At 40.9% G+C, this 23,956-nt stretch overlaps 1 protein-coding gene across 1 annotated transcript in view; it reads right to left on the reverse strand.

The window, feature by feature from the left end:
• Positions 1-1,305: 1,305 nt before the first annotated feature.
• The window catches only part of Cops4 (COP9 signalosome subunit 4), a 35,091-nt gene continuing 12,440 nt past the window's right edge, over positions 1,306-23,956 (reverse strand). Inside the window, exons 2-10 of the mRNA XM_051198078.1 lie at positions 23,585-23,664; positions 23,004-23,155; positions 21,484-21,587; positions 18,387-18,540; positions 17,707-17,857; positions 11,380-11,550; positions 9,106-9,221; positions 6,228-6,312; positions 1,306-1,830 (exon numbers count right to left, since the gene is read on the reverse strand). Of these exons, the coding sequence (XP_051054035.1) occupies positions 1,697-1,830; positions 6,228-6,312; positions 9,106-9,221; positions 11,380-11,550; positions 17,707-17,857; positions 18,387-18,540; positions 21,484-21,587; positions 23,004-23,155; positions 23,585-23,664 (1,147 nt within the window). The 3' untranslated portion in view covers positions 1,306-1,696. The remainder of the gene's footprint in view (positions 1,831-6,227; positions 6,313-9,105; positions 9,222-11,379; positions 11,551-17,706; positions 17,858-18,386; positions 18,541-21,483; positions 21,588-23,003; positions 23,156-23,584; positions 23,665-23,956) is intronic.

Raw genomic sequence — 23,956 nt, forward strand, 5'->3', positions numbered from 1 at the left:
GAACAGGGTCAGAAATGTGCCATGATTCCCATGTGGAGGATAATCTTTAAATTTAGAATTTTTTTTTTTTTTTTTTTTTTTTTTTTTTTTGTGTGTGTGTGTGTATGGGTGTTTGACATTATGTCTAGGTCTCACTTGCACACCTGGTACCTTCAGAAGACAGAAAGGGGGATAGATCCCTATAACTGGAGTTACGATGGTTATGAACCATCAGCAAGGGACTGGGAATTGAACCTAGGTCCTCTGGAAAAGCAGCCAGTAAGTACTCCTAATCATTGAGCCGTCTCTCCATCCCCAGAGACAAATTTTTCAAGTTGGTTCTTGACTTCCACCGTGTTTTTCCACAGGGTCCCCCTTGGGTCTGTCATACTGCATACTCCGGGCTGGATGGCTTTCAGAATTATCTCCTGTCTGGTCTCACAGCTCAGCAAGGTAGTGTTAGACTACAGAAGCACAGCATCATCTCTTCATGTGGGCTTTAAGAGTTGAACTCACATCCCCAGGCTTGCAATGGCAACTGCTTTTACTGGCTGAGCCATCTTTCTGGCCTAATTCTTATTTAGCCTGAGTCCCTGAGCTTGACTGTCAGAAGTATCTATTGTTCCTACAATTGCAGGAAACAAAAGATTTAAAGGAGGGTAGAATTGTGCATCAGTTCTCTAAGGCAGACAAAGCCCTGGCAAAGTAATTTTCCTTACAGGTCAAGTGTGTCTTATGGAAAATAATTTGAGTATTATTTAAAAATGATGAGAGAACTTCAAAAGTCACCGTCCCCCCCCCCCCGTGCACCCCCCCACCCCAGCACACTCCCTCTGGCTGCTGAAAGGCAATGAATTCTGATGGTAATCTGAGAATCCGCCCTGCAGGAAGGTCAGTTCTGTTTAGTTCCTAAGCAAGGACTGACTGCCTCCAGTGGTTTCATCTACAGAATTCCCCACCCCGCCCATAGTTCATGTGACTTCAGTGTTCTGATGGATCTAAGACACTGATTTTCAACAGCCTGGAATTCTTCTGTTCTTAAATGTTATACGGTGGTGGGTTGCTTTCACGCTCTGTAATTGTTGGGGTTAAGTAAATCATCTACACCCTTGTTAAAGAGTCCTTTTTGCATAGTCTACACTCACTCCAGTTGAATGACCCCAGCTCCTCCTGGTGTACAACTCCAAGCACTTAGATTACTCCCTTGGCTTCATATTCGGGAAGCTTGAGGACAGGCACTGTAACTTATTCTTGTATTCGTAGCTTAAGAGATAAGCTAAAATTTTCTAAATTCCAAGGAAAAGGAACAAAACGCCTTTCAACTAATTAAAAACAAAGCGTTCTCTTTATTTGGCTCATTGTCCCATTTATTAGAATAACCACATTTGGAGAGGCACAAAACACTTAAGTTTACATAACTACAAAGTTATCACAAATCCCAAACTTCATCACAGAGCTCTCACTTCTGCCTAAAGAATAAGTTTTCAAATATCTGAGTTGGTTTAATACATGGGAACTACTATGTTTAAACCCTGAACTCCCTGCTCTAGCAGCATCTTCTTTAAATGGGATTCGGCATGAAGGACTGAGTGTATAAGGTCGTGTTGCAATGAAGGACTGAGTGTATAAGGTCATGTTGCAATGCTTTGGAGGGGCAGTGAACCAACCCGCACAATGGGCAACGATGCAGCCAGCGTGCATGGGGCTCTGCCAGGACTCACTGGGCCATCTGGGCCTCCATGGCCTGTGCTGTCCACTCTGGGGCTGTCTGACTAATCTTCTCCAGAAGGTTGTTTACTTGGAAACAAAGTGATTGGATCTGCTTGTCCCATGTTGGCAGGGCTTCTCGGGCTAAAGACAGAGTAACAATGGAGAAAATAGTCATTAATTACAAATAAGTTAAAAGATACATTATAACAGTTCTAATAAAAAAAAGTTTATTCTGAAAATATTGGCTGAAGATACTAATTACGCAATAGTTAAGAACTCAAATCAGGCTGAACACATTGCCCATGCTTTTAATCTGTTGAGTTTTCAGCTAACCTGGTCTACAAAGTGACACTGTCTCAAAACACAAAACAAAATGAAAACAAAGCAAGACAAACAAAAAGCAACAAAACTGAAATCACTAGCAACAAATATAAAACATAATAAAAACAAATATATGTTATTGTTATCAATGCCCTTGAAAATAAAACCCACTACTAAACATGTACAAGACAAAGAGCCACTAACAGTCACAGAACATCACTCAAGGGCTCGGGCCACACCAGTGTTTACTGTGGGGAACACTGCCCTCCACTGGGAAAGTACTGGATTTCCATACAAGAATGTGCCTACCTCACCTAAAAATACAACAGAAAAAGAACATAAAAGTAAAATCTACTCAAAACACTACTACCTTGAATCTACAACTTTTTAAAAATGAGCAATATATAAAATAGCATTTTAAAAGGGTTCAGACCGGGGGCTGAAGAGATGGCTCAGCTGTTAAGAGCACTGGCTGCTCTTCCAGAAACCCTGGGTTCAACTTCCAGCACCCACATGGTGTTTCATAATCATCTATAATTCCAATTCTAGGGGACCCATCACCATCTTCAGGCATGTATACATTCAGGTAAAAGATCCAAACACATAAAAATAATTTTAAAAAGCTGGCATGAGGGGCTGCAGAGATGGTTCAGTGGTTAAGAACACTGGCTGCTCTTCCAGAGGTCCTGAGTTCAATTCCCAGCACCCACATGGTGACTCACAACCACCTATAACAAGATCTGATGCCCTCTTCTGGTGTGCAGGCATACATGCAGGCAGACTGCTGTATACATGATAAATAAATCTTTAAAAAAAAAAAGCTGGCATGAGCCCTTTAAGTTTAAGGCCAGCCTGATCGACATAGTGAGTTCCAAGACAGCTACATAGGAAGACCCTATCTCAAAATAATAACAAAAACAACAATAACTTAAGATGGGTATTAATGGCATACACTTTAATCCCAGCACTCAGAGGCCGGCAGATTTCTGAGAGTTCAAGGCCAGCTTGGTGTACAGAGTAAGTTCCAGGGCAGCCAGGGCCATACAGAGAAACCCTGCCTCAAAAAAGAAAGAAAGCTATGTTCTCTAACTTTGTTGAAATCCTCAACTCTTCTGGAAAACAAACAAACAAACAAACAACAACAAAAAAAAAAACTTTGAAATAAATTACACAGACAGACACACACACACCCTTTTAAGACTGCTGTATGCAAACAGGCATGCTACCATCTAGACATGAACACAACAAAACCATTCAGAAGTGGTGAAAAGTGAACTCCATTTGTTTATTCAGCTATAAACAAATCAGACTGCTGCTTACTGATTTGTAGTATCCACAGTACAATGAATGCAAAGGCGACTGCAATGTAAAATATAGTCCTCCACACACACCTACCTTTAGAAAAGGGTACTTCTTATAGACCTGCTCTAACATCCATGAAGACACACAAGGCTGGCAGAGAGACAAGCAGTTACCTTAGGCTCAGGGGATGGGGTGGGAGTGCAGGGGCTGTGAACTTCCCTTGTCATCCTATGTTTAGGCTGTCCTGAACATGTTCATCCCTTTTTATCTGAACTAAAACAATGCATATTTCATTAGCTTTATCTGGAGTTTTGTTTGAGTGTGATGCATGAGGAAGGCATGCTCACATGTGTGCTCCTGTGTGGACTATACACACTGGGGTATGAGTGGAGGATGTCTTCTATTGCTCTCCACCTTATTTTCTCAATCTTTAAGTTTTATTTGGGGCTACTGGGATGGCTAAGTGGTTAAGAGCATTACCTGCTCTTCCAGAGAGCCTGGCTTTAAATCCTAGTACTCGAATGGAGTCCTGTTTCAAGGGCTGCCCTCTTCTGGCCTCCACTGATGCCAGGCACACAGAGCACACAGACATGCATGTAGCAAAACGTCCATTCACATAAAAATAAATGTCAAGAGATGGGGGGAGGGAGGGAGGAAGGGAAGGAAGAAAGAAGGGAGTCCATAAGAGGGGGAACCTGGAACTGGAGTTACAGGTGGCTCTGAGCCACCTTGTGGGACTGGGAACTGAACCTGGGTCTGCTGCAAGAACAGCAGGTGCTCTTAACTGCCGAGCTCTCTTTCCAGTCTAATTTTCTTTTCTTTTTCCTACTTTAATTTGTTTTTAACTAAAATAGAGCTACATCACTTTCTATCCCTCCCTTTATGTTTTCATTTTCTTAATCACCACAACCACTCTGGCTACACTAGGAAAACTAGATTAGAAAGGAGTTGAAGATGAGAGAAAAAACGCAGAGGCTATGGCAGCAGTGTTCGGGAAAAACCTACAGGGAATATGAAGGAAACCAAGGGCCAGCAAGATGGCTCAGGGTAAAAGCACACCCACGTGAACATGGTTTGAGTTCAGTCCCTAGGACTCAGAGAGGAGTCCTGAAACTGCCCTCTGACCTTCACACGTGTTCCAAGGGACACACGTGCATATGTTTGTGAATGCACTCGAGAGTAAACATGCGGCCTTTAAATAACTAGCTACATTGGACATGTGTTCATTTTAAATGCCTGTTAAGCAGTCTGGTACAGCTACCTTAAGAGTGAACCAGAGCTACGTATGGGGTTGAGAATGAGGAAAGGCTAGTCCAAGTTAAATCCAGCCAATTCCACATAGATATGCTAACTGAACCAAACAGGAGAGATCACCCAGAGGCCCAGTGCTGTTAGTGGGAAATGGACTGGGATTAAGCCATAAGTAGCGCTGTTGAAGTCTAAAGGTATCCACACTGCACAGAAAGGACTGCAGAGACCAGCCACACACAGAAGAAAGAACTCAGGAGTTGTGCTCAAAGGGATATGTGATCAACAATACTCGCTTTATTAAAAAGCTGAGATAAAGCCTAGAGCAGGCAGCACAGCAAACACCTGTGATCTCTGCACTCAGGAAGCTGAGATGGGGAAGCTCCACAAGTCTGAGGCCAGCCTGGGCTACACACTGAGTTTCAGGTCAGTGTGGGCTATGGGGTGGCAAAGACTCTACTTCAGAAGAAAAGGCCTAAAAGATAAAAGCACACTCATCTACATGGAGACCTATGTGTTTAAATACAGTGGGAAGCCGTCAGCAGAAATTAAAAGCTGAAAACAAACAGTGTTAATTCCAGGCTTCTAAAGAGCTCTTTTTGGTGAGAGTTTGAAGAGCTGGGCAAGCAAGGGAACACAGGGACACTTCTTCAGTTTACAGTGGTATTTGTCTGGTTCCTGCCTCTCCACCAGTGACACCGACCAGTAAGAGAAAACATGAATGATAAGAAGGGTTTGCTAAAATAAAAGGTCAGTAAGTTCTAATGGTGTCTGTCCCATGGGCCAACTGAGGAGTGCTGAGGGCTGGAGAACACCAACTGTTTATTCACTACCCAAAGTCAGCCTTGAAAAAATACATTCATACATGCAAGCAACACTATACAGACTGAGCAGGTTAAAACATACATGCATGCATACAGCAACACTATAAAGACTGAGCAGGTTATATTCAGGGATATATATGTATCTGCGTTTCCACATACACAATCACAACAATTAATGAGAAAAAAGAAGTCATGAACTTGAAAGAACAAGGAGGGGGTATATATATGGAAGGACTTAGAGGAAGGAAAAGGAAGGGGCAATGTTGTAATTATGTTATAATCTCAAAAATAAAAGTAATTTTTAAAGAAGGCCAATAGTCAAGTTAAATGTTGTAGGGAACCATGGAAAACAGAACTGAACAAGGGGATCTCAGGATCCCCTAATCAGAAAGGGAAGGAGAAGTGGGCATTGCTCTCATGGGTCAGGAAGAGTTGTACAGAGAGTGCAGTAACACAAGTGTACCTCAACGAGCACAGCCAAGCACAGCCTCTCTGTGCTGAGCAAGCTCTCCCAATTAAAACTTTGCAGATGAACATTGTAAAGTGTCAACAGGAAGTCCAGTGGTCACTTACCTGCCTGCCTACATTAGTTCTCTGAGCTGGATGGAGTTCAACAAAGTCAGGAGACAAGTGAGTGAGCTGATACAATTTCAGTTCATTTTTTTCCCTTAGCTTAGAAGTGTTGAGATAAATGTATTCATAAATATCGCCTTTTTAAAATTATTTTAAATTATTTCTTTTGGAAAATAGCCCATGAGTAATATAATTCAGGCCAACACATTTTAATCATAAATATACAACTCATGCCATTTCACCATGATGAGGATGCACAAAACATCTTACTTTCAAAATGAACTATTCCATCAATCTGGTCAATAAATCCGTTCATACGTCCTTCTGTTATCATTTGAGATGCTATCTTTTCTGCCTATTAAAAACAGAAACAAAACAGTCTCTCAGAAACTGAGATATCATATTTAACAACCATTCACATATAATCAAGCGAAAGCCTTTGGCTTAAGTCCCTGTCACTACTGTGCTTGCCTATCATTTGCTGAGGAACATACATACCTTCTTGTATTTCTAGGTTCTTAGCCCACTGCTTAAGCTGAACGGGACCTATTTCACTTTGTTGGGAGTTGTCTGTTTTGGAAACAAGTCTCACTATATAGTCTGGCTGACCTAGAACTCATGATCCTCTGGCGTCATTCTCTCAAGTGCTGAGACATGCCAGACTTTTGCCAGACAAGAATCTACCCCCCCCCTTTTGTTTTTAGAGACAGGGATTCCCTGTATAGCCCTCGGTGTCCTGGAACTCGCTCTTGTAGACCAGGCTGGCCTTGAACTCACAGAGATCCTCCTGCCTGTGCCTCCCAAGTACTGGGATTAAAGGTGTGTGCCACCACCTGGCCTTTTTTAAAAGTTTCTTCTTTAAATTTATTTATTTATTTATTATGTATACATTGGTCTGTCTGCATTTTGCCTGCAGGCCAGAAGAGGGCACCAGATCTCACTGTTGATGGTTGTGAGTTGCTGTGTGGATGCTTGAACTTGAATTCAGGACCTCTGGAAGAGTAACTAATGCTTTTAACCTCTGAGCCATCTCTCAAACCAACTTTCTTCTGTACTTAAAATCAAATTTTCTTTTCTTCTTTTTTTTTTGTTTTTTGTTTGTTTTTAATGAAGAGTCTATTAAATCCCAGGCTGACCTAAAGTTCCTCTGTAGCTGAAAGTGAACTTGAACTTCTGATAGACCCTCCTGCTTCTACTGCTCAAGTGCTAGGATTGCAGACGTGTGTGCCAGTGACGACGGACCCCAGAATCCTGTGTATGCCAGGCAGACAGTGTACCCACAGAGTACAAAACCAGCTTCAAAATCTCAGAGATGCAAATCTTTAAAAAAAAAAAAAAAAATTAAAGAAGTTGCAGGTCCATAGTTCTGCCACTGCCTTTGCCCACCGCTCCCTTGCAACGCACTACACACCATACTGAGCTCAGCGGCTGAGAGCACTGGCTGCTCTTCCAGAGCACTGGGGTTTGTACAGACAGGAAGGAGATGGCTGGGCAGACAGAGGATATAATTGGGCAGAAACAGGAACTCGAGCTCTTGTCTGCTGAGATACTAAGGAGGTAAGGTTGTGACCATGGCTCTCTGATCTCTCAGCATTTTCTTCAATATCTGACTCTGGGTTTTTATTATTTAGACTAAGTTAAGAATTCTATTGACAAATCTTTGTTCTTTGGTTTCTGAGAAGGTGTCTCCCTAGGTACCTTCTTACCTTCTCCTCCTGAGTCCTTTGATCACAATATGTCCCACACTCAGCCCAAAAATTTAAGGAAATACTATTTAAAAAGCCCAAGAACCAAACAAAGAAACACGTGTTCATATTCAAAAAGGAAATGAAGAAGATTTAAAAAATAGAGGGGCAAAAGCAAAGTATTCTTTGCTTCTGTTGCCACAGTTACTGTTTAGTATACATGAGCAGATTCAAATGTGACTGGTCATTTTGTTTGGTTTGGTTTTCAATGTGTATGGTTGTTTTGCCTGCATGAATAATGTCTGTGTGCCATATGCATGCCTGCTGCAGGAGGCCAGGAGAAGGTACAGGATTCTCTGGAACTGGAGTTACAGATGCTTGTGAGCCACTGTACTCGGTCCTGGGAATCAAACCCAGGTCCTCTGCAAGAACAGAGCTATGTCCTAACTCTGAGCCATGTCTCTAGCCCCTGACTTATCTTTTACACTGGCATACTCATAATCAATACTAACCCTACTGACTGATTATAGTCTATTACTAACAATGTATTCACTCCCTTAGTCTCCATAAGCAACTACACCACCAACCCTGAGAAGAAAGTATCTTTCTTTGTTTGCCTTACTCTGTGGCCATCTTCTTACCTCAGTCTCTGAAGTGCTCAGATTATAGGCGTGAACAAACATCTTTTAAATGGCAACTGTAGTCTCAGTTCACTTTCTTTACTAAACGTGTACATGCAAAAAACTGTTAGAAAATCCTAAACGCAGCCTGGTATACACACACCTGTAATCTCAGTGCTTGGGAGGGGGAGGCAGAAGGACCCAGAGTTTAAGGTCATCTTTGGCTTCAGCCTCCTACTGAGTTAGAGACCAGTCTAGGCTGCATGAAATCCTGTCTCAAAAGCAAAAGAAAATCCTGTATTTCAATTTTACAATCAGATAAACTGCATGACTTTACTCTCATTCTTATTTGAGATTAAGAAAGATGATGTCCCATAAACAATAACACTGTTAATACAATTGGTACGGTGCAGGAATTTGTGTATGACCAATCAAATCCAAAAAATAAAATAAGATCCCCTAGTACATCAGTCAAGTCCTTAAATTAAGCCAAACTCAGAAGTTACAATAGAACATCTTGGGCAGAGAAACAAGGACATACTTATCTCCATATAATGCTTCAGAAACTTAAGATACCAAACTGGGATATCCTTATAAAGAGTATAACTTGGGACTTCTCTAAGATTTCCATTCTAAGGAACCATCATAAAACAGTCCGAAAACTAAAGCCACTCGGTTTAATGACAATGGTACATCACCATTTACACATTCTCTTCCACTTACCCAGGCTTTAAACAAGTAGCTTTTGTTGTGCTGGCGAACATTATCAATTATGTATTTTTCCATTTCGTCAACAGTTTTGGGTTTCTATCCCTGTTATAAAGCACTGAATTAATAAAATACCTTAGCTGCAGGGATCTCTAAAAGAGCTCCAAGTTCTTCAAAGGTGATATTGTTATACAATTTGCTTGCTGACAACAAATTATGCTCAATAACAGCTCTGTCCAAGATACTGGAACCTAAAATAAACATAAATAAACTCATTAAATGTTTGAAACTAATTTTCTATTTTGAAAAGATAAACTATTTTTTTTAAATTTCTAGGCATGTAATAAATCAGTAAAATTAGCATTACTCCTCTGATCAATACACCATTAAATCTTACATTTGATAAATTATTATTATTATTACTACTACCACTATTATAATTGTTTTTCCTAACAGAGGTTCTCTGTGTAGACCTGGCTATCCTGGAGCTCATGCTGAAGACCAGGATGGTTTCAAACTCAAGAGATCTGCTTGCCTCTGCCTCCCAAGTGCTAAGATTAATGGCAAGCACCAATATGAGGGTACATTTACCATTTTAGTTTGCATACAATTAAATACAATACAGTATTTAGAAAATCGGTGTTCAATAGCCAATCACACCACTGGGTGTGTCTGTGAGGGTGTTTCCAGAAAGATTTAACTGGAGAGCAAAGGCCCACCTGAAGGTGAACACAGCACTCCTGGGCTGGGGGCCTGGATTGCATGAAAAGGGGAAAGACAGCACAGCACCTGCATGTAATCCCTACGTCCTCATTGTAGATGCTGTGTGACCAGCCACCTCACACACCTTACACACTGTGAGTAAAAATAAATCTTCCTGTCTGCAGCTGCTTTTGTTAGGTATTATGGTGAGGAACACAAGCATACAGTGAGTGACTTGGGGAGTAATTATCAAGGATGCAGTTAGCCCTTTGCACTGGGGCTTTGCTAACAAATTCAATACCTTTTCTTTTTGTGCTTCAAGCACCTACCTTTATTAGCAATTAGCAGCACAACAATCAGATAACATGCTCTGGGAGCCTCATAAAATCCCTCATCTAATGTTTAAAGGTTCATTCCTATCTTTAATTGTGAGTATTGGAACAGGGCATAATGTTCTCTGTGGCACAGTGAGATGAGGTACACTCTTAAATGTCGAAGCATCTTTCCAACCCTCATCTCGTTCTTCTGATCATCCATGAACACATTACTGTGAGGCGTGTCATGCAGGTAGGATCAGCCACTTTCCCAGAGTTCCCTTTAGGTTAGGGGATCTAGGGCCTTGTGAAGCCCTGACCTCAGCCAACCTGTCTTCCTGGGCTCACCCAGCTTTTACTACAGATCAGAGGCTACACACAGCAGGGGTATTCAGAGACCTCCAGGGGAGGAGTCTACAAAACCTTTTCTTATGACTGCCCACAAACCACCACCCCTGTCTCAATAAGGAGACGGGAGGAGAACGGTGGGGAGGAGGGGAGGGAAGGGAAGAAAGGAAGAAAAAGGATAAAAAAATGATTTAGTCAAGGCTGGGGATGTGGACTGGTACAGTAGTAAAATGTTTGCCATTGAAGGCCATGATCAATCCCAAGCACAAAGAGGAGGAGGAAGGGACAGACAGCGGGAAAGGTTAAGACTGCATGCACATGTATGTACACACACACACACACACACACACCAAAAAACAAAAGAAAAAACTTAAACACAATAGCCCCAAAGCAGAGACAACATTCTTGTCCATCAACCCACCAATAGGTAAAATGGCACATCCACATAATAGAATATCATTTGGCAAAAAAAAAAAAAAGGAATGAAATACTAAATAAGAGAAGCCAATTATGAAACAGACATATCTATGAGGCAAAAAATATATTGGTAGTACACTACATGACTCTGGAGTAGAATAAATGGAAATATGTCTATGAAAGGTAATTAAATGCATCATTTATCTAGAAAATACGAAAGGAAATCTATTCTGATTAGCAAACTCTGATGAACCTTAGGAAAGCTACTGAACTAAAATTTGCTTTTAATCAAGAATGGATAATTATGCTCTATTATAATTTGTTATTAATTTAATGTTACTTACCAGTGGCTTAAGCTTTTTAAAATTCCAGGTGCCATAGGCATTCTCTGTAATTTTTCAGTTTCACAAGTTTCAAAACAAACAAAGATGAAAAGAAAAAGCACTATTTCACACAATGCTTTCTAATAGGGACTATTTTAGAATATTCCACAAACATATGTCTGTGCTTAACATTCATCATTTGTCAAAAGTCCTCTCTTTATTAATCAGGAATTATTATTTGAAAATACTAATCTAACATACTTTCTATTAGTCTGTACCACATACAGGTAAGACATAAACATTACCGTCAGCTGTAGTTGCTTTTTGGTGAGGCATCAGCATAGCAGCGAACTCTTGAAGCTGGTTCCCTCGGATGATTCTATCTAGGTACATTTTCTCTAGGATCCCATATGCAGCAAGTTGCTGGCACCGTTCATCCTTAAAAAGGGTAGCAAGCATCCGAGAACGCTGCTGTCCTAGGGGAAACACAGAAGTGTCAAATATTCTGTTTCTTCAACGACAAAAACAATCACATTCTACAATCCCATTTTTTTCCTACTAAAATACAATCCCCATTAATATATATGTAGTATGATATATAGAATGTTCTAGAAAGTCATTGCACCACTTAGTGTTCAGCTGCCGTTTCTATGGTAGATACAGAATTGGGTTCTTCTAAGCCCCTAGTCAATTTTTTGTCAAATCAATCTGCAACTTTGCTTCATGTTTCTGTTTAGAATCTTAATATATATTGTTATTCATTAGCCTTAAACTCACAATTGACGCTATAATTCTGCTAAAATAAGGTTTACAGGACACTATTATGTCACACAAAATCTCCACATCAGACTGCCTACCCTTATGAAACTAGAAGGCATGGTAGTGCAAGCCAGTAATCCCAGCACAAGGGAGGCTGAGGTAAGAGGATTGCCAGAGGTTTGAGGCCAGTGGCTACAGGTCAGCTAAGACTACACAGCAAGATCTTGTCCACATCTAGTCTCAACAGCAAAATCACCATCAAAGGGCATGGAACTGTAGAAAGTGACCCCCCCAAAAGGATGCTTGCTTTCGGCTGAGAAGCTGAGTTATGAAAAGGCAGAGCACTACAAGCTCACTTTCAACTGGACACAGGAACTGGATAACTTATATTTTGCTACTTAATCTACACATATCTGGGAATGATTTTTAAAAAGCTGAGAATTTGGGTTAGTTAAAATATATGTTAATGAATAGATATGTTCAGTAACAAAGCACAAATAAATGAGGATAACTGAATATTCACATAATAGACGAGGGTAGAGATCAATATGTTCCAGGGGTTGTAAGCCCAGGTGACTTCTATTTTCTCCTTGTACATTAATATTTACATTTAACAAACATGCATTATTTAGTTAATAAAAAATGTATACACTCAGAATGGAACACCCTTCTGTAATCCCAGAACCAGACTGAACCACACATCAAGTTCTAGCCCAACCAACTTGAACACTAAGTTCTTGACTCAGAAACAACAATAGTTCTCTGCTAAGAAACAACATACAGTTTCAATTTATACATTTAAGAACCTTTATACAGTTGATGACAAAAATACCAAGTAAATAGAAATAGTACTGTTAGTACCCCTTTAATTCTTTTAAAATATGACTCTAGGTTTGTAAAATAAGAGTATTAGCCACAGCTGGGCATTGGTGGTGCACTCAGGAGGCAGAGGCAGGCAGATCTCTGTGAGTACAGAGGCCAGTCTGTCTACAAGGCAAGTTCCAGGACAGGCTCCAAAGCAATACAGAGAAACCCAGTCTCAAAACAAACAAAGAGTATAGCCACAAGGACACCTAGTAGCAGTGAGCACATCCAGTGTCTAGATGTTAGTATTTGTCCTGGCTAGTTTTATACCAGTTTGACACAAGCTACTGTCATTTAGGAAGAAGGAACCTCAACTGAGAAAATGCCCCCACTAGACTGATCTGTGGGAAACCCTCTGGAGGCATTTTCTTGATGGTGACTGATGTAGGAGGGCCCAGCTGACTGTGGTTAGAACCACCACTGGGCTGGCCATCATGGACGGTATAAGAAAGCAGGCTGAGGGAGCTTCCCCTGCTTCAGCTCCTGATTGCCAGGATCCTGCCTTGGCTTCCCTCAATGGACTGAGACCTGGGATATACAAGCAAAATAAACCCTCTCCTCCTCAAACTGCCTTTGGTCCTGGTTTCATTACAACAACAGAAATCGAAGGGGCTGGAGAGATGGGCCAGTGGTTAAATACACCAGTTGCTCTTCCAGACGCATTCTCAGCACTTAGACAGCAGCTAACAAAAGCTAACTCCACTCCCACACACCAAGCACACATGGGGTACACAGGCATACATGTAGAAAAAACACTCATACACATTAATTTAAAAAAAAAAAAAAAAAAGCAATCCTAACTAAGTATTCTATTAAAAGGAAAAAAATATAAAATGGATCTTAAAACATGATTTTTAGCATGTTTTTTGTTTTGTTTTCCAATGCTGGGAACTGAATATATTCCTAATATATAGTAAGGTTATCTTTTTATGACAGGATGTAAGGAAATATTGAAAGACTATGGAACTGTGTCCAAATCATACTGGGACAATGGAACATCACAAAGCATAACAATTCAGGAGGCAGAGGCTGGCAGGAGAATCTCTGTTGAGTTCAAGGTCCGTATGGTCTACATAGCAGGCTAGATTTTCTTCATGCACTTCATTTAAAATGTACATCAAACAGTGACTACAGAAGTGAGTACGTAGAACAATTCAGGTGTGTTCTATTAACCTAAACACTTGACAACTGCAGAACAATTGTAAAATAATTCTGGGATGTACTTAGCATGTATGAGGCACTGGATTCCTTCCCAGTGTCTCTCTCTGTGTGTACACACACATATTCAGAAATAATAATGAACTTTATGCCTGGCAAAGTTTCAAAAAGTCCAATATAGGCAATATATTGGGGGAAAAAACTATCAATTTTCTTTTCTTTCTTTTCTTTTATATGTGAAGCATTTTTACAACTCAAAAAGAAAAAAAAGGCCAATGGATATGCAGGGAGACAGGTATGCTGGTGCACACCTTTGACTGGTGGATCACTGACGATTGAGGCCAGCCTGATCTATAAAGTGAGTTCCAAAACAGCTAGAGCTACACAGAAAAATACTGTTTTGAGTTTTTTTGTTTTGTTTTGTTTCTTTTGATGTTGTTTTGTTTGTTTGTTTTAGAGAGAGAGAGAGAGAGAGTAGACAAAGCCTGCCCTTGAATTACAGAGATCCTCCTGCCTCAGCTTCCCAAGTGCTGGGATTAAAGGTGTGCACCACCACTGCCCAGTTCAACAATGACTTCTTAAATACACATGAAAAAATGCTTAATATTCATTATAAGTAAAATATGAATTAAAACCAAATTGTAATGTCATTTTTTATCTACTAGAAAGGAAATAGTAAAAAAAATTGTTTAACACCTGTGAACAATCAGGTACTCATGAACATCTTTGTTAAGAGTATATTATTATATCACAATGTAAACTTTCTATCAAAAGGTTAAAAATATGTATCTTTGGGGAGAAAGAATGCAGGACCATCAGCATGTCCCCATCGACATCCAGACCAGCAAGCTTCTCAACTGGCTAGTGGACAGAAGACACTGCAACCTAAGTTGCAGTGGGCAAAGTCTGGTGCTACCATCCAGGAGAAGATCAACACTGCTATGCAAGACTTGCCAGAGAGCCAAGAGATAGCCCAGCTCCTCTCTGGATCCTACATTCATTACTTCCATTGCACAAGAATAGTGGACCTTCTTAAAGGTACCGAGGCATCCACCAAAAATATTTTTGGCCAGTACTTTTCACAGTGGATGAAGGATTGGCAGGAGATCATAGGCCTGTATGAGAAGGACAACACCTACTTAGTGGAACTTTCTAGCCTCCTGGTTCAGAATGTCAGCTATGAGATCCCCTCGCTGAAGAAGCAGATTGCCAAGTGCCAGCAGCTGCAGCAAGAATACAGCTGCAAGGAGGAAGAGGGCCAGGCTGGGGCTGCTGAGATTCGTGAGCAGTTTTACCACTCATGCAAACAGTACGGCATCAGGGGAGACAATGTCCGAAGAGAGCTCCCGGCCCTGGTGAAGGACCTGCCAAGTAAGCTGGCTGAGATACGAGCAGGAACTCGGCCCTGGGGGAAGTCATCGACCTGTACCAGGCCTGCGTGGAATTTGTGTGTGACAGCTCCACAGAGCAGGTGTTGCCCATGCTGTGGTATGTGCAGAGGCGGGGAAACTCAACAGTGTATGAATAGAGGACAGGGACAGAGCCCTCTGTGGTGGAGCAGCCTCAACTGGAGGAGCCTCCTTAGCAGGTGCAAAAAGATGAGATTGACTGGGGCGACTTTGGAGTGGAGGCCATTTCCGACTCTGCCATCTCTGCGGAGACCCCTGGAATAGACTGGGGGATCTTCCTGAAATCACAGTCAAAGGATGCTGGAGGTGATACGATAGACTGGAGCAATGACACTGCTGCTTCGGAGGTCACCATGCTAGAGACAGGAACTGAGGCTCCAGAGGACGTTGCTAGGGTCTCAGATGCTCTGACTCTTCTTGAATACCCTGAGACCTGGAATCAGTTCATTGATGAGCTGATGGAGCTGGAGATCGTCTTGTCCCAGAGGAGCAGTGGAGATGAGTGAGAAGGCCGACATCCTGTCAGTGAGCCAGTTCCAGCTGGCATCCGTCAACCTTCAGGGCCAGATCAAAGAGAAGACACTCAGCCTGGTGTCCACACTGCAGGATCTGATTGGCCGGCTCACCAGTCTCTAAACGCAACACTTGTTTATGATTCTGGCCTCGCCAAGGTACGTGGACCGAGTGACGGAGTTCTTCAGCAAAAGCTGAAGCAGCCACAGCTGCTGGCTCTGAAGGAAGAACTGATGGTGGAAAAGCAGCAGGAGGCGCTCCAGGAGCAGGCGGCCCTGAAACCCAAGCTGGACCTGCTGCTAGAGAAGACCTGAGAGCTGCAGAAGCTGATTGAAGCTGACATCTCCAAGAGGTACAGTGAACCTGATGGAGGCTTCTCTGTGATGCACCCCCCTCCGTGTCTTCTGCTTCCCAGACTCCAGGTAAAGGTAGGACAGCCCAAGCTGCTGTTACTGGGCCTCACCAGCAAGAAGCCAGGCAGACGTGAGGACAGAGTCATGTGTAGGAAGTGTTACTTGACTGGTGACACTGGCATTCACTATGATCTCAACAAGAAGCTGTGTTGAGTGGTTCTATGGCCTGTGACTCTAGGGCCTGCCAGCCGAAGTCACAGCTTCTCCTTCTGGTTGTCAAGTAGGGCTTAATAAAATAGGAAAAGACTTAAAAAAAAAAAAAAAAAAATGTATCTTTGGACTTCGGATTTAATCTATACATAAACTCATCCCTGTACATAATAGCTGCACACAGGTATATCCAACCTTTTGACACTATGAAATGATGTTATCAACTACAAAGTTCACACTGGAGAACCATGCAATTGAGTTATAAACAAAACAAAAAAACAACAACAAAAAAATCCCTCATATTTTAGGTGAGTTTACAATTTCATCTTGGATCATAATAGCTAACCTTGGCTGCATACAGCTTATGGGCCACAAATTGGATAGGTCTGGATGATAAAGTAAGACAATAAAAAATCAAAATGAATTTATATACTAACATGTAACAATCACTGATACCTAGTTGCAAGAAAAAGTAACTGGTATCTAACCCTTAATCCTAGCACTATGCAAGCAGAAGCAGGTGGATGTCTGTGAGTTTGGGGTTAGCCTGGTCTATTACAGGGAGTTCCAGGATAGGCAGGACTAAATAAAGAGACCTTGTGTCGAAACAAAAAAAGACATTAAATGGGAGTTGTAAGTATGTCATGAGCTCTCAACTTATTATAGTTTGTGGAAGATTCCAGAAATGATTAGAAAATCCATGGCTTAGAATTAACATTTCTTCACAATGGTTTTTTCTATTTAAAAGCTGTGTGCTTTATACACTACAATTTAGTAAAAGTGTTACATGTACTGAGAAAAAGAATGGATGATAGGTCTAAAACTGAAGCTCAAAGGCTAAAAAATTGAAAAGCAGAATACTTTGTATCCTTTTTAAGACTGTATTACATTTGTTTACTTATTTTGCATGCATGAGGAAAAGAACTCACCTGTGGAGACCAGAGGACAACTTTCAGGAGTGAACCCAGCATTTTCATAGTAAACTTTTAGAAAAAAAAAGGCTTTGCCACCTTTTATCTCTCTCTCTCCTTTTTTTTTTTTTTTGCTTTTCGAGATAGTGTTTCTCTATGTAGCTTTAGGAACTCACCCTTTAGACCAGGCTGGCCTCGAACTCACAGAGATCCCCCTGCTTCTGCCTCCGGAGTGCTGGGATTAAAGGCTCTGGTTAACAGGCTGATTACATTCATGTTAACTGTCTAGGGTAAAAATCATCTTATTCCCTTTTTTGCTTCCATGTTTAAATTCACCTTAATTGTACAAAGACATGCCTGGAAAGAGTTCCTTGCTAACTACTCCACAGTTACCTCCAGCGATACTGAGCAGGGACAACCCTTGTCATGTGGGCACATCACAGATCGAAGCTTACCTGCTGATGCTAAGATGGTGCAGTGCAGAGCATGCTTCAAGGCCTCCAGTCTCTCACTTTCATGCACTATGGTCTTGTAAGAGAGCTCATTGTACCTCTGAGCAGCTTCAATAAATTTTCTTCTGTAGTCAAGGACTCGTGCATAGCATACCTGCAGAGGGGAAACAGATGTCACAGAGAGTTTCTATTGCCAGGACAAAACACCATGACCAAAAAGCAAGTTGAGGAGGACAAGATTCTTCTGGCTTACACTTTTTCACATCACTGTTCATCATTGTAGGAAGCCAGGCAGGAACTCAAGCAGGGCAGGGACCTGGAGGCAGGAGCTGATGGGGCTTATGGAAGCGGGGGAGCTGCTTATTGACTTGCTCCCCTGGCTCGCTCAGCCTGCTTTCTATAGAACCCAGGACCACCAGGCCAGGGATGGTCCCACCCACTGTGGGCTGGGTCCTCCCCCACAGATCACTAATTAAGAAAATGCCTCACAGCTGGATCTCATGGAGGTATTTTCTCTCTCTGATGACTCTGGTTTGTGTCAAGTTGACACAAAACCAGCCAGTGCACACAGAGAAAAGCAGCAAAGAGAATTTCCAAAATATATCAACATACATCAGATGTTCTCAAACATCTTAGTATATATTCATCAATACAAAATTAATTCCCAATTAGTCATTTGTTACCTTGTAATGTATTTGTAACTGTTCATTCGTGGACTCATTCTGAAGCAGGGATGCCCGGTTTATATATGCCTCAGCCTGGACAGGGTCATCATCCTCTAGATACAGCCTAGCAATCTTTAGGTAAGTCTCCAACTTATAATCTACATTGTACTGTCTAGGACAAATAAAAACAACAACAAACATAAAATTCTTTATTATGTTATAGAAAAAAAAACCATGATTCTGTGATCTCTTTAAATTTTTATCATTACTGGTCACAGTCTCATAAAACAAAGATTACAAAGACAAAAGTGCCAAGTTTCAGGCTTATCAGACATTACTAATGTAACTACACCTATGCTCACCCTGCCTGGAGAACAGTCCGGCAATTAATTCCTCAATTATCTTTGAAGTTTATATGCCTTTCATCCACTATACTTTATTTCTAGATACCAAATTATAAAAAGACAATAAAGGATGTGCCATGTATTTATTACAAGGAAATTAAACTGTAAAGTTATTCATAATTACTTATGTTTGGAAAAAAATGGAAATCATTGCATAGTAGAGAGAGAGAGAGAGAGAGAGAGAGAGAGAGAGTGTGTGTGTGTGTGTGTGTGTGTGTAAAATGAGCATGGTGGCACACTTCTCATCCCAGCACTCTGAAGGCAGAGGCAGGCAGATATCTGTTGAGTTTGAAGCCAGCCTGGTCTATAGACCAGGGCTTTATAACAAGAGCTTTTATCAAAAATATAAACTGTGAATACAAGTATATATCAAACATCATTAAAATGTATTTCTGCTATCCAAGTAAAATGCATTTTTATATATACAACAAAATGGAATCTCAGTCCCTTCCTTCTTTGGTAATAGTTTTATTCCAAGAATGAAGACCTGGAAACCTTGAATAACTCAAAACTCATAATTCAAGATTAATCATAATAGAGAAGTAATCTTTGCTATTTGCCAACCAAAGCAGTAATACCTTGTGGCAAGAATAAAACAAAACAAAACAAAACAAAAAAACAAACCTTAGACTTCACTTGGCTCTCACTCTGAAATTAGTCCTTTACTTGTTTTGATTTTTGTAGCAGAGGGAAAGATCATGAGAAGGATGTCTATGAATTAAAATTGTTGAGCTTGTTTATTATCAAGTTTGTTTTTCCATTCACAACTCAAATTTATATGAACTGTCATATCATGTTAAACTTCTTTGATTTTTCAATCCTCTATCAGGTAACCTGTTCATTACTTTAGAAATCAAAACAAGTAATTTTTTAAAGAAAGACACTCCCATTTATCCAAAGTTACATTCCTGTATTTGCACACTCACAGCTCCCAACCCTCTGTAACTGCAGCTGACAGTTCTTGCACAGAGTACTTGCACAGATCCCACCCCTTCACTAGTACACACAGCCTGTGTGTACACATCCCTGGGACAAGTCTGGCCACCAGAGAACATCTGGTGTTTCTGCTTGTTTCAATAAGGCATGGCATTGCTGCTGCCCAAGAAAGAAGAGCCAGACACCACTGGCCTTGCCCAGGACAGCCCTAGACAAAGGGTTATGCTTGTCTGAAATGCCCACCCTCCTACTAGATTCCACTCTTCTTACACATCTCTGTGAGAACCCTTTGACAATTACTCAGTAACTTTGTTTTATTTTTTGTTTGTTTGTTTTTTGAGACAAGGTCTCTCTATGTAGCTCTGTGGCTGTCCTGGAACTTGATCTGTAGGTCAGGCCAGACTTGACCTTACAGAGACCCGCCTGCCTCTGCCTCCAGAGTGGTGGGACTAAAGGCGTGTATCACATTCCTGCCATCAATATAAGATCTTTGCTTTCCAATGGATCATAAGATTAAAACCCTCTAACTTTCATTGTGCTGTCCTACAGTAATTCTCTCTCTCCCTCTCTCCCTCTCTCTCTTTCCATCCCTCCCTCCAAAGAGCCATCTGCATTCACTTTTTCCAATCAGGATTCAGCTGTCGTCATCAGTTTGACTAAAATGCCTCTTGTGGAGTCACCCACCTCCACACCTGATGAGTGCTAGCCACCAGCCAACTGTCCAGTCCACTCCTCATCAACATGGACCTCATTCCTGCTCTTTTCCTCATGCGGCTTCTAAGGAGCACTCTCTATCCTGGCATTCTAACCTCAATGAACTTGATACACTCCCTCCAGCCAACTGTCTCTCAAGGTTGGAGTGCTCCAGGCCTCACTATTCCTCTTCTCTAGCTACATCCTTTCCCTCCCTTGGGAAGGTATCAGTCCAGTAGGCAATGGCTCTCAAATGTCTACTTGTAACCGAGCATGCTCTACCACCTCCAGGCTAAAATAATCTACTCACTCACTACTAAGTACCTTCACTTGAACTCCCCTCAAAATCAACTCCATGCTTCCAGCTGTTCAGACCAAAACACCAGGACTTGACTATTTTGTATATTCCACAGGGGAAATTAAGCAAAGCCTCAGGAAATCTCCAGAATACATCTCTTAGAACCCTCTCCTCAGCTATGGCCGTACATAAGCTTCTTAATTAATACTGTTATTTGTACTGTTGCCAACAGTTGTTCTCCACCTAGCAGTCAGTGATTCTTTAAAATAGGTATCGTATTATGTCACTTTCTGACTCAAAATCACCTAATGGCTCACTCTCATTTTCCCTTGTTTTTTGTGTTTTGGAGGGATGATCTTACGATGAAGTCCTGGCTAACCTGTTACTCATTGAGTAAACCAGGCTGGTCTTGAACTCAGAGTTCTGTCTACCTCTGCTTCTGAGTGCTAGGATTAAAGGTGTGCGCCACCATGCATGGTACTCTCATTTTCTTTTAAAGTCCTTACAATGGCTTCAAGAACACATCGGATCCGATCCCCAGTACTGATTTCATTCTCTTGTCTTTCTCCGTGTTCACACTACCCATACTGGTATCCTTATTCTTAAGAAAACACTACAAGTATGAATTTTGTGTGACTTGTTGTTATATTCTGCCCTCAGACAGCTAGCTTATAGTTACTATCATCTAACACACTATACATATTTGTATATGTATATACTTAGGAGTAAGAGAGAGTGTTAGTGAGCATTAGACACGTCCACCCAAACCCACTATTTACTATACTTTTGTCCGGTTTCCAGAGGAATCCCCACCAAAACTTGGGCTGCATTTCTCCAGTCTTCCTCCTTCTCATAAATAGATGCAAGATGCTGTCTTATGGAAGCAACCTAGAATGACAGACACAGACATCACTTAACAGTGCTCTCTCATCCAATATAGTAAGCTGATAAGTGATTCACAGGTTTATATAGATCATCCAGTTTTTTCTATCAAGTTTGCATTCAAAGAATATCAAAACAGTGAACTGAAACAACAATTTCTACAATGCACACTCTGGCTATACTTTGTTTCCAGTATTAAATTTTGCTTTTGTGTCGCTATATACATGATGTTGGTTTTAATCTTAATTTATAAATAATCTTACTAGGGCTACTGAGATTGTGAAGGTACAATGCAACCAAAGTCTCTAATTCAAGTTTGATCCCCAGAATCCACATGCAGGCTAAAGAACAGGGCTAATTCTACAGAACTGACCTGTGACCTCTACCAGGGCAAGGGTGCACATGTTTACATAACCACGTGTCATATAACAACAATAAATAAATAAATAAATAAATAAATAAATAAAATCTTTGCTAATGCTCCAGTTGGAACTGCAATATCCTAATATTTATTGGATTTTACATTGTAAATGCTGTTTGACACAGTTTTACACAAAATATGAAACTGAGGAATTATCTCCTTCACGGAGTTAATAACATCAGATCATAAACATTATCCTTATCTTTGGCTCAAAATTTACTGTTGTAACACATATGAACTCACAAAGACTGAGGCAGCTAGCACAGGGCCTGCAGAGGTTCAAGCTAGACAGGACTCCAGCCCTGAGAGGTGGAGGAGAGATCTGGTCCTACACCTCACCAAGAAGCCGTTTACAACTGATATCCTCTGGCAAAGGGAAATCAGTCTCTTTGGGTCTATTAGGCCCCACACCTAACTCAATGGTATTTCTGTGGACTTTTGGTTTCATTTTTCTTTGTTGGGCATTTCATTTACTTTTATTTTATGTGCATTGGTATTTTGCCTGCATGTATGTCTACGTGAGGGTATTGGATCCTGGAGTTACAGACAATTGTGAGTTACCATGTGGGTGCTGGGAACTGAATCCAAGCCCTGTGGAAGAATAGTTAGATCTTAACCACTAAGCCATCTCTCTAGCACCTGGCACTTTTTTGTCTTTTTAGTCTTTTGTTCGTTTGATTTTTGTTTCTGTGGCTTTGTAGATTTTTTTGTTTGTTGTTGGTTTCTTGAAGGTATTTATGTTTTGTTTTGCTTTGTTTTAAAAGAAAAAAAAAAAAGAAAGAACAGAGTTGAGTGGGTAGGGAGGTGGGAAGCATCCGGGAGCAATTGGGAAAGGAAAAAAAACAGTCAAAATATGTATGAAAGTTTTTTTTCAAGAAAAAAAAAAAAGAAAGAAAGAAAAAGAATGAAAGAAATTAAATTAATTACTGGAAAGTAGAAACTTCAGTCTCCTGATTCATTAAAACAAAACAACAACAAAACCCACAACTCTAGCCTTTTACCTGTTCCTCAAAGGAAATGACTCGGGGCTGGACCTTCTCCAAGGTGAAGTGATAGATCTCTTTGGCTGTACTATCCGGCAGGTTAGGGAGATGTGTGCAGAAATCTGTCAGTAGTTGCCGGGAAATCACAAGACTAACATTCTCATTCACCACTTGTTAAAAAGTAAGATGAGAAATATGAAACATGAATAATTGTAAGTTTCCATTAAGAAATCTAAATTTTACTTAAAATTACCATATAAAACTCCACAAGAGCAGCTTTCAATGTATTACTCAGAGACTTATCATCTCATACTACTCAATCAGTTTCTTCATGTTGGATTTTACTGATCTACTACAACAAGGCAGGGACAATACAGTAAATTTTCTAAGAAATGGAAAAGACTGGGGAAAATTTTACACTTTTCCTTTTTCCTCCTAAGACAATTCAATTGAGAAACAACCCAACTGTAAGTGGTTAAAAGTGTGGAATAAAACAATGTCAAAGCACATGAAATACTGACGGTTGTAAATCAGGCTGGTGAAGCTTGAGAGAGCTACTCAGTAAAACAAGGCAAACATGACACCTCCATTCTACTCACTCGCTTCCACAAAAGCTTTCAAAGCTTCTAGTTGTTCTGTCCCAGATAACTGAATGGCTTTTTCCAGAATCTGACGATATCTAAAACAGTATCAAATACAAATAATGAATGTTTAGTTCTAATTGTCAACCTGAAACCATCACTGAGGAAGACTCTCAAGGAGGAACTGTCTTGGACTGGCCTTTGGACACTCCTACCGGAGATATTGACTACATCAACTAAAGGATGAAGACCCACCCATGGTTGGCAACTATTCCCTAAGCAGGGGATCCTGAACTACGAGAACTGAGAGAGCAAGTGGAGCCCAATCACTATGCACTTGATCTCTCTCTCTGCTCTGACAATGATGTGGTAGCAGCTTCAAGCTCCTGG

The sequence above is a fragment of the Phodopus roborovskii genome, unplaced genomic scaffold (assembly GCF_943737965.1).
Source record: "Phodopus roborovskii unplaced genomic scaffold, PHOROB, whole genome shotgun sequence".
Taxonomy (NCBI): Eukaryota; Metazoa; Chordata; class Mammalia; order Rodentia; family Cricetidae; genus Phodopus; species Phodopus roborovskii.